The sequence below is a fragment of the Bos grunniens genome, chromosome 16, assembly GCF_055505025.1.
Source record: "Bos grunniens cultivar Pamir isolate PY7600 chromosome 16, Bosgru_T2T1.0, whole genome shotgun sequence".
Classification (NCBI taxonomy): domain Eukaryota; kingdom Metazoa; phylum Chordata; class Mammalia; order Artiodactyla; family Bovidae; genus Bos; species Bos grunniens.
In genome coordinates, this window is record NC_141180.1 from 39,027,745 (window position 1) to 39,041,814 (window position 14,070).

Below are 14,070 nucleotides of genomic sequence, written 5' to 3' on the forward strand. Positions count from 1 at the left end.
GATTTCTCAAGACCCTCAACCACCCCCAAGACCAGCAGCTGAGAGGCCTGGGGAGGAGGCTGGGCTTGAGAGCTACTGGGGAGGCCAGAAAAAGAGTTCCTGTCCCAGAGCCTGGTACACATCCTTCCCTCCACCTCTCCCTTTGAACTAGTGCCAGGGGCTGGCCTTGGGCAGGGCTTGGAAAATGACCCATGAGACTAGATGCTAATGACTCCTGTTCAATCCGATACTAGGCCAAGGAAGACAGCATGAAGTGGGTATGAACTGAAGAGAGACACCAAGCTGACTTTTCTTGTGCCTCCCACCTGGTCACCCTCCCCCCAGTCTCCCACCTTGAGCCACTAGCACTAATCGTGGGCCCAAGAGAACTGGTACCGTAGACTAGGTGCTGCCTCACTCACCATCCTGCCTTCAGAAAGGAACAGGGCAGGGGATCAAGAGAGGCCAGGAAGGGAGCCCCCACACACGCCCTGTTCTGGCTTCTGGGCAGTTTGGGTGTCAGTCAGGCGCCAGGCTCAGCTCCCCATCCTTGGCCTCACAATCCCAGCCTTTGTCCCGCAGGTCCAGGCCCGGCTGGCTCTGCACCCGCCCAAGGGCCCCTGGAAACCAGAGCAGCTGGAACCCCACCAAGTATTTTTCCAGCCTGAGCCAGAGGCCCTCAAGAGATAGAGACTAAGCAAAGGGAGGGTGGTTCATTCATCCATTTGTTCATTCATTCCTTCCTCCGACAAATAATATTTATTGAACGCCCACAGTGGCAGGCACTGTGCTAGAGGACGAGTGCTAGGGGATTTAGTGGTCGGCCCAGTGCAGACCCACACCCTCACCCATCTTATTTTATGGATGCAAATATATACCAGCAAAACCTCTCTCTTCCTGTGTGGGGGCTGGGCTTAGAGTATGGGACAGAGAGGAGTGCGAGGGGGTGGGGAGGGTGAGGATGCTACTAAGGCCTATCTAATCCCGGGCCTCTGCCCTTCCAAGGCAGCTGGGAGAGGCTAGAGGACAGGTCACTCAGGGCTCCACCCACACGCTGCTGTTGGTCACCCGGGCCCCAAACCAGCCCTTCCAGTAGACGCAGTCCTGTCCCCCGTGCTCGAAGCGGACGAAGCGGACGCCGGGCCCATAGTCGGTGAAGGTGTGGGAGATCTGGGGATGGGGAGTTAGGAGAGGGTCAGACTCAGAGCCCTGGGGCCTCCCCCAGCCACCCCTACCCCGGCGCCCTGACTCTCCTCTAGTCCCCTGGACTTTTCAGCGCAGCATCCCTGCTCCGGGTCTCTCCTACTGTCAAGGCTAGCCCCGCCCACAAGCCCCGCCCCTCGCGTCCAGGCCCCGCCCGCCACCCTCCGGACTCCGAGCTCACCTCAATCCAGCCACCGTCGTCGCTGTCCGCCGGCACTGCCACCTGCCCGCTGTTGAACTCGGCCAGCACGTCCTCGTGCTCCGACAGCAGCTTCACGGTGAGCTCGTACAGGCAGCCGGCGTCTCTGCGACCAGAGTACCTACCCCGAGGGAGAGAGCGAGCGCCCCGGGCAGGCTTCAGCCCTGCAGAGCAGGTACTCTGGGGCCAGCTCTTAACGGAAATTAATCCTGCCGGCCCGTACTACCAATGACCCCATTTTACAGATAAGGCAACCAAGGACGGAGAGAGAAAATGACTCGCTCAAGGTCCGAACCCAATAACTAAATCCCAGATGGGCCAGACCGAACTTTGGGACCAAAACCAAACCTGCCGAGAAACTTCTTGTTTGGATCGCAGATGGATATTGAAAAACAAAACCAAAAAAGCTTGTCAACATTTAAAACTCAAGAGGGGAGGCAGATTTCCACCTTCTCCTGAAAACCCGTAGCCCATGTTGTCGCAGCCTCTAGAGTAGGGAGGCAGGGGTCCCTGAAGCGGAGTAGCCGGTTCCAGTTGGCCCTCGACCCCACTCCCCTAGCCCCCTGGCCGCTCACCAGTCCTTCACCACGATCGCCGGCTGAGTGGTGTCCAGTAGCTCCTCCCAGTAGCCCTCAGCCTGCAGATCAATTATCTGCGCTTTGCGACACCACCTGGGAGACTGGGGGTTAGGATGGAGTGGAGGCTCCTCCCCTCCCCTTCCCATCCGTCCCCCTTCTTACTCGAAGGAGGAGGCGAAGTACTTCTTGACGCTCTCATCATGGATGAATTCCACCCCACAGTCTCCCGGCAGCTCCTCCACCCTCCAGCCGTCCCCACCGTGCTCCACGTCGCACCAGCCCTCCAGGTCCTCTGTAGGAACACGACAGCCCCATGCTGGCCACCCAGTCCCTGCGAGGGTGTGGGGAGACTGGCTCTTGCCCCCATCGTGGAGGGAGGGCAAATGTGGTCCTTGAACGTTGGGCAGAGGGAGGTGGGAACGGTGAGCACTTCTGGTTTTCCCCCGGATTTTCTCACGCTCTCGGGAGGGTCTTCCGTGGAACCTGTCTTGCCCCAGGTCCCCGGGGATGGAAGGATCCCCAAGGAAAGAGGACCCCCCCAAACCTAACCCAGGGAGCAAGACAGAAAGATAATACTACAGTACGTATTGGGGATACTCTGTGCTGGGCACAGCGCCAAGCACTTTATCTCATCTACCGCTCAAAGCAAGCTGGCCTTGTTACGGCCCATTGTATGGAAGGGGAAGCTGAGATCCCAAGGCCAGGGTGACAGGGCGCGACCCCTCACCTTCCCCACACGGGTTGCGCAGCAGGTTGCGCCGCCGCTTGCTGAGGAAGTAGAACTGCTGCCAGTGGTCGCGCTCGTCCTCGGGGCCGTCCTGGGGCACTAGACCCTCCTGCTGGCATTTGAGCAGCCACAGGGGGGCGCCGTCCACCAGCTCCTTCCAGCGCAGGCACACCAAGCGGCAGGCCTGCACCAGCTGGGCAGCCGGCAACTCGGCCAGCACACGCAGCAGCAGCGGCTCGGGCAGCTCGTCCAGGTATGCCGCCTCCTCCTCCCCGTCGTCCTCGGGTCGCTCCTCCCCGCCGTTCGCCTCCTCCCCGCCGTTCGCCTCCTCCTGCTGCTCTTCCGGGCTTGCCTCCTCCGGCTGGCCCACGCTCTCTGAGGGTGGGCGGGGCAGGGGTGCGGCTGAGACTCCCCACGACTGTCCCCCGCCGCGCCCCACAACCTCTATGTGAAGGGCATCGCCTCCACCCACGCTCCGACAGTCCGCAACTGGGGCCGGATTCCGTGACCCGAGAGTAGGGCCTTGTGGAGGAAGCCCAGGGGACCAGGGCCACCGACCAGCCCCAGGTCTGAAGAGTGGCCTCAGAGGACTGTTTCCCTTGCAGGGCCAGTACACCACATACATACCTGAGCCGAGAGCAATAACTGATGATATTTCTGACACATGGAAGTCCCTTATCCCTCCGAACAGCCCTCTGAGATCTCTGCTCCAGTCACCTCCTCAAAGGAGCCCTCCTGGACCTCCCCTATTACAAAGTCCTCTCACCTCACCGTTGGAAGTTCCGCCCTTCCTAGCTTTTATCTAACCCCTCCTGGGTTAGGAAGATCCCCTGGAGAAAGGAATGGCTACCTATTCCAGTATTCTTGCTTGGAGAATTCCATGGACTGAGGAGCCTTGAGGGCCTACAGTCCATGGGGTTGCAGAGTTGGACGTGACTGAGCGACTAACACTACCAACAGTTAGGCCCTATTTCATTCTAAGCATTTAAATTGCATTTACTCTTTAAATCATCACAGCATCTCTTCAAGGTTGTCGGTATTATCGTCCCATTCCATTGATGAGGAAACTGAGGCACTGAAAGGTGAAACCACCCAGGATCACACAGCAAATGAGTGACTGGAACCTGAATTTGAACCCAGGCAATGGGGCTTCCAAGGTGATGCTAGTGGTAAAGAACCCGCCTGCCAATGCAGGAGATACAAGAGATGTGAGTTCCATCCGTGGGTCAGGAAGATCCCCTGGAGAAGGGCATGGCAACCCACTCCAGTGTTCTTGCCTGAAGAATCCCATGGACAGAGGAGCCTGGTCACATGGGGTCAAAAAGAATCAGACATCACGGAGGCAACTGAGCACATCGTCAGGCTCCAGAGCTGCCTTTAACCACCAGAGCCTTGAGAAAATGATTCCTGGAGTTGGGAGTTATAATTTTGATTTCACAGGTGAAAATGCTCAGGCTCAGAGGTGTGGAATGACTTGTCAAAGGTCACAATGCTGGTATTCAGGCAGGGGACACAGGGACCTGAGGCCTGAAAGGAAGAAGAAACAGGGGCTTGGGGATGGGGGAGGGAGGCTCCTTAAAAGACAGTGTGTGTGTCAAACAGGGAGGTGTAATACGTACTTGGGAAGGAGGGTTTCTTCACTCCTTTTCCTATCCCTGGTCCTCAGCTCCCTTGTCTATAAAATAGGAATAATCCCTGTGCCAAGGCATTCAGATGGTACTGATGATCACCTCCACTGAGGAGTGGGCAAGGGCATTCTAAATTATGATAGGGACCCATGTCAGGAGCTGTGGGCTGAACTGTCTCTTGGATCCTGGCTGGCCTCAGCTGGGCCATTCACGCCTTGAATAAGCAGATACTGTGTGCCCAGTGTCCCTGGAGACGGTGGGGAGGAGATGGAGCCACTCTGAGTGATAGGGGAGGCCATTGCTCTCAGACGTAGGAAGGGGTGGGGAGGGTTCCTTAAGGGCTGGGCCCTGGAAAGCCAGGGCAGTGGTGAAAACAGGCCAGGCACCAGGGGAGGAACAGGTAGGGCCCAGACCCAAGGCTAGGGGTTGCCAGGACCTGGCCAGGTCCTTCACCTCCTCACATGCAGCATTCCCCACCCCTAAACCCCAGTCAGACCCCTGAGAGCCGAATCAGGGATTACCTCTTCAGAGCCCAGAGTACACAGAGAGTCCTCAGTATATCTTATTCAGTGGATCTTATTAGTTAGCACAGTTCCCTTCATTATTAGCTTTTTTTTTTTTTTTCTTTTTTGCCACATCTTTATGATATGGTGCTTTACCCACCCCTCTGGCCAGGAGGAAACTGAGGCCCAGAGAGGCTTACTGGCCTCTCCCAAGTCACACCATAGAACTGTGGGGATGGCGGAGAGGAAAATGCCTGCCCTGAAGCCATGTCACCTGCCTGCCCTGCTGCCCACGGCTCTCCAGGGAGCTGGGCCCAGTGTCCTCACCTCTCTACCCCTCCCCCTGCCCTGCCCTGCCCTGGCCCTGGTGGACACCTGATGCTCCCCAGAAAGGTGCACCTCACCCAGTCCCCTCTCCTGGCCCCAGGCCTGGCACTCAAGGCCCCAGATCTGATTACAGGCCCCCCACCCCCTCTGGAGCAAATACAACTCCCCACATTGTTGCCTTCGGAAAGTTATCTGGGTCCTGGAAACTGCCTCCGAGGCTTATTCACTCACTTGGATTGGGCCCTTGAGTCCGGGGAATAGCTGGGCCCTGGGAAAAAGCAGGAACCCATTCTGGGTCCTATGAAAGGTGTGGCAAGGGGGCCATGGATTGGGAGCAAGAGCTGAAGGAGGTAGGATTTTCAGGGCTAGAGGCAACTCAGGCTAGAGGCTAGGGGGCAGGGCAACTCAGCCACCCTAGTGAGCATCACTGTTACCCATTGTCTCCCCCAAGCAATGGCCTCTCAGATGGGCCTGATGACAAAGGGGTGAGGGAATCTGGGAATGGGCAGGTCTTGTTTCTACCCTGACTCAGCAAGCACCCCCTCCAGGCCCAGCGGGAAGTCCTAGAGATGAGGAGGGGGTCTTTGGTGCCAGACAAGATGACTGGGCAGTCTCAAAGGGCTCTAAGCATCAGCTAGAGCTGATGCCTGAACTCTCTCACCACTGGCCTGGTGCCCACTGGGCATCCAGCCAACCAAATGAGGATAGCCCCTCCAGACAAGGGATCCCAGGAGGAAGGCTTGGATAAGGTAGGGAGAGGCCAGTAACCCCAAGAAATTCGTGGGGATTCAGACAACTCACGGCCCAGAGTTGGCAAATGCAAAAAGCTGATGGAATAAAAAGGCTTGTGGCCTCTTCCATGGCAGATGGGTCCCAGACCCCGGTCCAATTAGACCCTCAAGAAACCAGGAGGAGGAAGGAACATGGATCACTCCTATGATATCTGCGGATTAAATGGGACCCAGGAGTCCTCCCTTTGCCTGTCATCTCTCAAGGCCTCTGTACATCAAGATATCAGACAGAAGGCTGTGCTCCTTAGAGACTGTCTCAAGGGCTCCGCTTGGGTGAAAGTTTGCCGCTCTGGGTCTGGGGGGCCCCCTCGCTCTCTGATGCCCCCTCTCCGTAGCATTCGCCCGCCTGCCCCGGTCACCCCTCCTGGACTGAGAGAGTGGATCCAGTGGCGGCGGCTACCTGGGTCACCGTCTCCGTCCATCGTTGCGGAGGGCGTTCGCGAGAGGAGGAGGACCCGGAGCGCTGCGGGGCTGTCCGAGTCCCGCGGCGGCGGCGAGTCAAGGCGCTGCCCGCGTCTGAGTCGGGTCCCGGCGGACTGAGCCTTTTAAAGGCCCCCGCCTCCGCCCCCGCCCAGCGTTTGGCCCCGCGCCGGGACGCCCTGCAGTCCGGAGCGATCGGCTAGAGGCCGGAGGCTCTCGGTTCCTTGGCGGACCCAGGAGGCCTGGAAAGGTCGGGTTTTGTTTTTGTTTTTTAATGTAGGAGGAGGGGGAGCCCATTCCGGGCGTCTCCCAGCGCCCTCCTGGGGTGACTGCTCGGAGGAGGCGGTGCGGGGGCGGGTAGAGTCTGGCTCACGCGGAGGGTGCGGGGTGCGCGGCCCAGGCGGAGGAAGAGAACAGAAGCTCCTCCTGGCACCGCCCGCCCCCCCCGCCGACCAGCGCCACCCCAGGTAATTTTCCTACATCGGTGAGGGGCGCGTCCCAAGCCTGATGCTCCCCAAGCGGCAGGGCCCGGAGCGGGCTGCGGGGGCGGGGCCAGGGCGGGGCTTGGTCGGCCGCGGAGGCGAGGCCGCACCCACCGCTACTGCAGGTCCAGGCAGGCTCAGCCCCGGCGGCCAAGCGGGATCGCACAGCGGCGGCCCAGCGCAGGTGACCGGTGGGAGTTGGCGCGGGGAGCGCCGGGGCGAGGATGCGGGTTCCGGGAGCCGGGGACCTCGGCGGTTCCGAGCCCCGCCGCAGTGTGCCGAGAGAGGCCCAGCGCGAACAAGGCCCAGGCGGCTGGGTTGCGCGGCGCGGCCTCGAGCGGCCGCGCGGGCGAGAGCCCCAAGTGGGGTCGCCATCGATGCGCAGGGGTCCAAGCCTAGACTTTGAAAGCCACAAGGAGAGATGGGAAGTCGAAGACGCGCGAGGGCACCTGGGCCTGGAGCCCAGCCACGGGGATGGGGGTGGGGGTATAGGAAAGGCGGCTCGCCCTCGCCTACCGCTTCTTCAGTCTCACCCAGGCAGGTCATTTCCTCCGTGGTCTCGGAAAAGTGGCTTGAGCCCTTTGGACGTCGGTCGAAGACAATGACAATTATGCTTTCCCCTCCTCTGTTTTGCCAGACAGGCTGCGGGGCTTTGCGTTCATATTTCCAGGCGAAAGACTGGCCTATTGAAAAAGGCTGGCTCTAGACTCAGAAAGGGCTCAGGCTCCTTTCCGCTGCTCCTGTCCGTTTGGCCTCGGGCAGACCCCACCTCTTCTGCCTCCTTCGCCTCCCTTAGGGGCTATTGTGAGGTGACAGTTAAAAACAAACAAACAAACAAACCAGAGCTCACCTTTTACTGAGCTTCTCCTGAGAGGGGTCCTTGAACCCTTTCCAGGAGGTAAGTACTGTTCCTAGCCCCATTTTACAGAGCAGGAAACTGAGGCTCAGAGAAGCCCGGTGACTTTCCTGAGACAATCAGTGGCAGAGCTGGGAGGAGAACCTCCACCACAGGGTGCTGCGACTACCTGGTTTCGGGAGGAGGCCAGGTCTGCAGTGTAGCTTGTCAACGCCCACAGGAGAGCTATGGCGGTGGGGAACATCAACGAGCTGCCTGAGAATATCCTGCTCGAGTTGTTCACACACGTGCCCGCCCGCCAGCTGCTCCTGCGCTGCCGCCTGGTCTGCAGCCTCTGGCGCGACCTCATCGACCTCGTGACCCTCTGGAAGCGCAAGTGCCTGCGCGAGGGCTTCATCACTGAGGACTGGGACCAACCCGTGGCCGACTGGAAGGTCTTCTACTTCCTCCGCAGCCTCCGCAGGAACCTCCTGCATAATCCATGTGCCGAAGGTGGTATGCTGACTGGCTCTGACATGCCCCCAAACACACACACTGTTGTGATGTCAGCTAACATTCATTAAGCACTTATTATGAGCCAGCCAGGCACTTTAGGGGGCTTAATGCCTTTCATCCTCTCACCTTAATCCTAAGAGGTAGGTGCTGTTAGGCACCCATCTTTCAGATGGGAAAACTGAGGCCAACAGTGGCATTTCCTATTCCACTCTATTACTCAGTGACCTTTCTGAGGAGAAGGAATGTTGGCCAGTTGGAACTAATTGTGCCCAGGACACAAGACCCAGAAGTCAGAACCATATTTTCTTGGCCTGGTTCCCAGACTCCAGGATTAAGCCTACTAGGAGTGTCCCAGAGGACAAAGGGGACTTTGCTCATGAAAGAGGGAGAGATCCAATCTTCTTTCCAACACATTCCAACCGCAGGCGAAACATGACTTCTGTGGTCATCCAGAGGCCCCCCTTTCTGTTGCTGTGTTGTAACTGATTAATTAGACACTGGGATGGGATGAGAACCTCATTCTCCATTATGTGGTCAAATTCTGGAGTGAAATAATAAAACCACCCAAAGCTGTCCAGAACTTTCAGATGCCTCCTCACTTGACTCCCCAACAGCTATGTTCTTGACCAGCAGTTGACATACCATGGTCCATAGGCCAAATCTGGCCCAGGAGCTAAGAAGAATTTCTAAGGTTTTATGTGATAGTCAATATGTAGCCCACAAAACCTGACACTTTGTGGAAAGACTTTTCCGGTCTCTGACCTGACCCCAGTTTACAGAGGATGAAACCAAGGCTCAGAGAAAGCAGCTTGCATAAGGTCACAGAGTCCAGTATTGGTAGAGCTGGGACTAGATCCAGATCTGCCTGGCGTCAGAGCATTCCCTAACAGAAGTCATCTGGTCATTCCCACTGTCAGGATTCCCAGTAGAAGTCAGTCATGGTGGCGCCTGGCACACTGGATGTGCAGGGTTCCCCAGCTGTGGGCTTGAGGGCAGCTGCTGAAATCCAGGGAGAAATGCTGGAAGCAAGGGGCCCTTGGGCACTGACCACTAGGGGGCCTCCCTTTGATGTGAACTCTGCTTTTCCGCCAGAGGGGTTTGAATTCTGGAGCCTGGACGTGAATGGAGGTGACGAGTGGAAGGTGGAAGATCTCTCCAAAGACCAGAGGAAGGAATTCCCCAATGACCAGGTCAAGAAATACTTCGTGACTTCTTATTAGTAAGATCCATGGGGTCTCGGGGAGGCGGGGGAAGCCCAAGTCACTGCACCTTGAGGACTCCTGCTCTGGGAAGGGCAGGCCTAGCCCTAGAGGGCCCTGGTAGCGAGCCCCAGCCCCTCCCACCCCTCCACCCACCCCCAGCACCTGCCTCAAGTCCCAGGTGGTGGATCTCAAGGCCGAAGGGTACTGGGAGGAGCTGATGGACACCACACGGCCAGATATCGAGGTCAAAGACTGGTGAGTGCCTGGGGCGGGGCCTTGGGCGGGGAGCCTGCCACTCAGGTGCCCCACCCCCACCCTGCCCTCCATTTCCAAGGCCCTAATGGGGCCTCCCTCTGCCTGCAGGTTCGCAGCCAGGCCAGACTGCGGGTCCAAGTACCAGCTGTGTGTTCAGCTCCTGTCGTCAGCACACGCACCTCTGGGGACCTTCCAGCCAGACCCAGCAATGATCCAGCAGAAGAGCGATGCCAAGTGGAGGGAGGTGTGTGAGTCGGGAAGGGGACGGGAGCACACTGTCCAAGGCTGAGACCGCAGTCACACAGGCCTGGGTTCAGATCCCAGTTCCACTGCTTCTGACCTAGGCTTTGGCTGCTCTGACCTTTAAAAGACTTCAATGAAATGATGCTGGTAAAGATATGTTCAAAAAGGTTGACTACTACTAATTACTACCAGTTATAACTATTATCTAGGTCAGGGTTCAGTGATCTTTTTCTTAAAAGGCCAGATACAAATAGTTTAAGCTTTGCAGGCTGTATTGTCTCTGTCTCAACTACTCAGCTCATCAGCTCTGCCATTGTCATGAAAGCAGCTTTAGCAAATGGGCATGGCTGTGTTCCAATAAAACTTTATTTATAAAACCAGGTAGTGGGCCCCTAGACCAGTTTCCTAACTCCTGATCTAGACCAGTGATCTCCAGTAGAACTTTCTGCAGTGACAGAAACGGTCTGTCTGCCCTGTCCAGTTTGATAGCCCAGAGCCACACGCAACAACTTAAAGCTTAGTAAGAGCCAGTTTGTAGTGTAGCTGAGGAACTGAATTTTTAATTTTATCTAACACTAATTAATTTTAACTTAAATAGCCACATGTGCTCAGTGATGACTGGACATCTTTTGGCAGCTTGCAAAGTTTCCTTCAGTTCCTTTGAGCTGCACTTACATAATCCCATGGAGTGGATCTGGCAAGATTCTGCTTCATTTTACAGATGAGGAAATTGAGGCATAGACAAGGGAGGCAGTCTGCCCCAAATCAGAGTAAGGACTCAAATTCCATTCTCCTGACTCTGGGTCAAGCACTAAGCCCTCAGCCCATCCTGGCCCCATCATCCCCTCAGGCAGTACCACCCTCGGGGTCAACTCTCCTGACCACTCTCCTTACCTCCCCTGCCGCCCCCCCCACCAGGTCTCCCACACTTTCTCCAACTATCCGCCTGGCGTCCGCTATATCTGGTTTCAGCACGGCGGCGTGGACACTCACTACTGGGCCGGCTGGTACGGCCCGAGGGTCACCAACAGCAGCATCACCATTGGGCCCCCACTGCCATGACACCCCCGAGCCCCCAGCCACCTAATCCCAACTGAAAAACTGCTGTCAGAGAAGGGCTGGGCTTGGGAAAGGGAGGTGGAGGCCAGGCTCCCCCCGACTTCCTAGTTTATCTTTGCCCCCAACTCCCCAATTGCCACTTTGTGGAGCCTCTTTGTGCAGCCTTCATATGTTATGGGTAGCTAGTTCTCTGCCAGGGGTCTCAGTCTGAATGATGGGGCCCCTGAAGTTAGGGAGGTACAGGTCATTCCCCCAGGCTCCTCCCCCTGTCACCTCTGAGGGAGGGTCTCCAAGCTCTGCTGGTAACCCAGATCTGTGTGTCTACCTTCTCTCCCTGGGCCATTTTCTCACTGTCTTCTCTGAGAGCCCTCAGAGCAGGGACAGTCAGGATTTCCAGAAAGCCTGTGACTGCCCTATGTAGTACAGATGCTGGGAGGTGACCGTGTAGCTCAGACAGGTCTAGGAGTGGAAAGAGGGTTCTGCTGGCCCATCCTCTGCCCCTTTCTCTACCACCCTCAAACTCTCTCACTCTGTGCCCCTACTCAGGGAGGTGGCTTTGGCCCAGAGGCTCAGGCCTGGTCTGAGATAGTCAGGCCCAGTGGGGTGGGGTCCTGGCCAGGTCTAGATAGTCTTCACTGTCAGGGAAGCCCCAGAAGCCACATAGGTATTAAGTGGGGGCAGGGCTCTCCAAAAGACCCCCCTGGAATTCTGTGCAGGGTAAGCCAGGGCAGGGGGGTGGTGGGTGCCAGGACTGGTCCCTGAGAACTGGGATATGTGAACCCTGAATGAGTAGGATAGGGGTTTTCCAGAACCACCTGTCCACCTCCATGCCTAGACCATGCTTTCTGTAGCTTGGAGAGCATTCCAGGCCCCCACCCTACCCTCAGAACTACCATTCCCAGGACCTCCCCACCCTGTCTGCCCACATTCCCACCTCTCCCTCATGCTGGAAAGAGAGCTGTGCTCTGGTCTTACCCCTGCTGCATGTGGCCAAATAAAAGGTATTCCCAGCCCAACATGTGCCCTGTGTTTTCTGGGGGAAAATGGCAAACTTCATGGGAGGTCCTGCCTCTGACCTGCAGAAGGTACAACTTGTATGGCTCTGTCCAAGGTACAGAGAGGGGTTGACATTTCAGGAGCCAGACTTCGAAGAATGAGGGTCCTTGGACAGACCGTTGGAAGAGCTGCTGACCCCCACACTCCAGCAGCCCTCCAGTACTACTGGCTTCCTCTGGAGGCCTGGCCACCAGCTGGGGAGTGAGGCATGCAGGTTTCTTGGGCAGCTCTTGCCTACACCTCTTGCTGGGTCAGCAGTGCCACCACAGGCAGTACTTACTGCTGTTTTTCCCACTGCCCAGAGCTTTACTGACATTGGATAAAGCCTAAGAATTTATAGTGGCTCAGCTGGTCAAGAATCCGCCTGCAATGCAAAAGACCTGGGTTCGAACCCTGGGTTGGGAAGATTCCCTTGGAGAATCGAAAGTCTACCCACTCCAGTATTCTGGCCTGGAGAATTCCACGGACTGTATAGTCCATGGGGTCGCAGAGTCAGACACGACTGAGTGACTTTCACTTTCAAGAATTTATAAGGGTGCCTGGCACACAGTAGATGCTCAATAAGTACTGTTAGGTTGCATTATCTTCACTCAACAGTTAGCTAAATTAGGGCCTCAACCAGGGCAGGGACTGTTACTGACCAGGGTTTTCACTCTCCTTATCAACAGAAATTGATAAGATGCCAGATAAGAAGTTCAAATAAGCCTTTATTGGGACCTCCACTAGAGTTGGAGGGAAAGAAATCAAATAACAGGTTTCCTTGCTCCCTGGCTAGCTCCAGGAGTGCAGGGGTGGGAGCAGGTGTGGGGGTGGGGGGACTCAGCTCGGTGAGCTGGTTCCTTACATAGGGTGACGGTAGGGTTGTTAGGGGTGTGTCCAGGGCTTGGGCTGGAGGGGTGGCCTAGGTAGTTTGCCCACCCCTTTGGTGATGTGTGCGAGGGGGCATCTGTAGTATTTGCTTTTGCTCCCAGCTTTTCAGAAGTGACAACTGGATTTTTGGTCTTTTGTATCTAGTCCATAATTTCCCCCAACTTAGTGTGCAGGCAGTTATTTTCAGTGTCTTATAGTTTCTTTGTATTTTGTTGCTCAAGGGGACTTCTGAGCAGGTGCAAGCCCTGCAGCAAAGAGTCCCTGGTCCCACCCAGCCTGTCTCAGAACCACCACCCACTTAACTGTAGGGCAAGTCAGCAAAGGACACTCTGTCTTGGAGGAGACACAGCCCTGAGTTAACAGCCTAGCCTGGATCAGGCACCCCTGGGCAGTGCGGGCCTTTATGACCCTTTGTGATTGCCTGAAGTGTTGTTCTTCAGTTGCTCAGTCATGTCCGACTCTTGAGACCCTATGCACTGCAGCCCCTGGGCTCCTCTGTCCATGGGATTTCCCAGGCAAGAATACTGGAGTGGGCTGCCATGCCCTCCTTCAGGGGATCTTCCCAACCCAGGGATTTAACCCAGGTCTCCAGTTCGGCAGGAGGATTCCTTACCACTGAGCCACATGGGAAGCCCCTGAAGTAGGTGCTAATTATTTATTGAATAGAGAAAGTGAAAGTTGCTCAGTCGTGTCCGACTCTTTGCGACCCCATGAACTATACAGTCCATGGAATTCTCTAGACCAGAATACTGGAGTGGCTAGCCTTTCCCTTCTCCAGGGGATCTTCCCAACCCAGGGATCAAACCCAGGTCTCCCACATTACAGGCGGATTCTTTACCAGCTGAGCCACAAGGGAAGCCCTGAATAGAGAAAAGAATTAACTTAATCTTAACAAAAAAACACAGAGTGGATTACCTTTGAGTTAATTGAGGGCTACCCGAGAGATGGTAGGAGCCAAGCTCAAGGCCAGAGTTTCAGCAGTCTCCCTCCAGACCCACTTCGCTCCCGGAGTCCAGGGATCCCGGGTAGTTGTCTAAGGAGTGGCCCCAGAGGGGAGGAGCTGGGTCAGGAGGCTTCCCGGGAAGGAGGAGAGAAGGTCAGTCCCCGCCGCTGAGCCGCCCGCCGCCTAGAAGGGAACGCTTGAGGCCTGGAGCTCCCCTGACGCGGCCCCAGACTCCCTGGCACACGGTGGGTGAA

At 56.6% G+C, this 14,070-nt stretch overlaps 2 protein-coding genes across 13 annotated transcripts; one reads left to right on the forward strand and one right to left on the reverse strand.

Moving 5' to 3' along the window:
- Positions 1-715: 715 nt before the first annotated feature.
- FBXO2 (F-box protein 2) lies at positions 716-14,068 on the reverse strand. Of its 2 annotated transcripts, XM_086344481.1 has the most exons (7): positions 13,789-14,068; positions 7,371-7,520; positions 2,687-3,061; positions 2,122-2,251; positions 1,957-2,052; positions 1,364-1,502; positions 716-1,149 (listed from the first exon to the last, which is right to left on the reverse strand). In XM_086344481.1, exons 2-7 carry the CDS (start codon positions 7,381-7,383, stop codon positions 1,015-1,017), a joined length of 888 nt encoding a protein of 295 aa, XP_086200607.1. In that variant the 5' UTR covers positions 7,384-7,520; positions 13,789-14,068; the 3' UTR covers positions 716-1,014. The 2 variants fall into 2 exon arrangements, with proteins under 2 accessions (XP_086200607.1, XP_086200606.1); XM_086344480.1 differs by lacking the exons at positions 7,371-7,520; positions 13,789-14,068 and adding an exon at positions 6,336-6,471.
- On the forward strand, positions 6,472-11,963 carry FBXO44 (F-box protein 44). 11 transcript variants are annotated; one of them, XM_086344489.1, is made up of 6 exons: positions 6,472-6,605; positions 7,914-8,188; positions 9,281-9,378; positions 9,550-9,645; positions 9,754-9,889; positions 10,807-11,963. In XM_086344489.1, exons 2-6 carry the CDS (start codon positions 7,921-7,923, stop codon positions 10,983-10,985), a joined length of 777 nt encoding a protein of 258 aa, XP_086200615.1. In that variant the 5' UTR covers positions 6,472-6,605; positions 7,914-7,920; the 3' UTR covers positions 10,986-11,963. The 11 variants fall into 11 exon arrangements, with proteins under 11 accessions (XP_086200615.1, XP_086200625.1, XP_086200618.1 ...); XM_086344499.1 differs by having other exon boundaries at positions 7,914-8,185; positions 9,281-9,407; XM_086344492.1 differs by having other exon boundaries at positions 7,914-8,185.
- Positions 14,069-14,070: the final 2 nt, after the last annotated feature.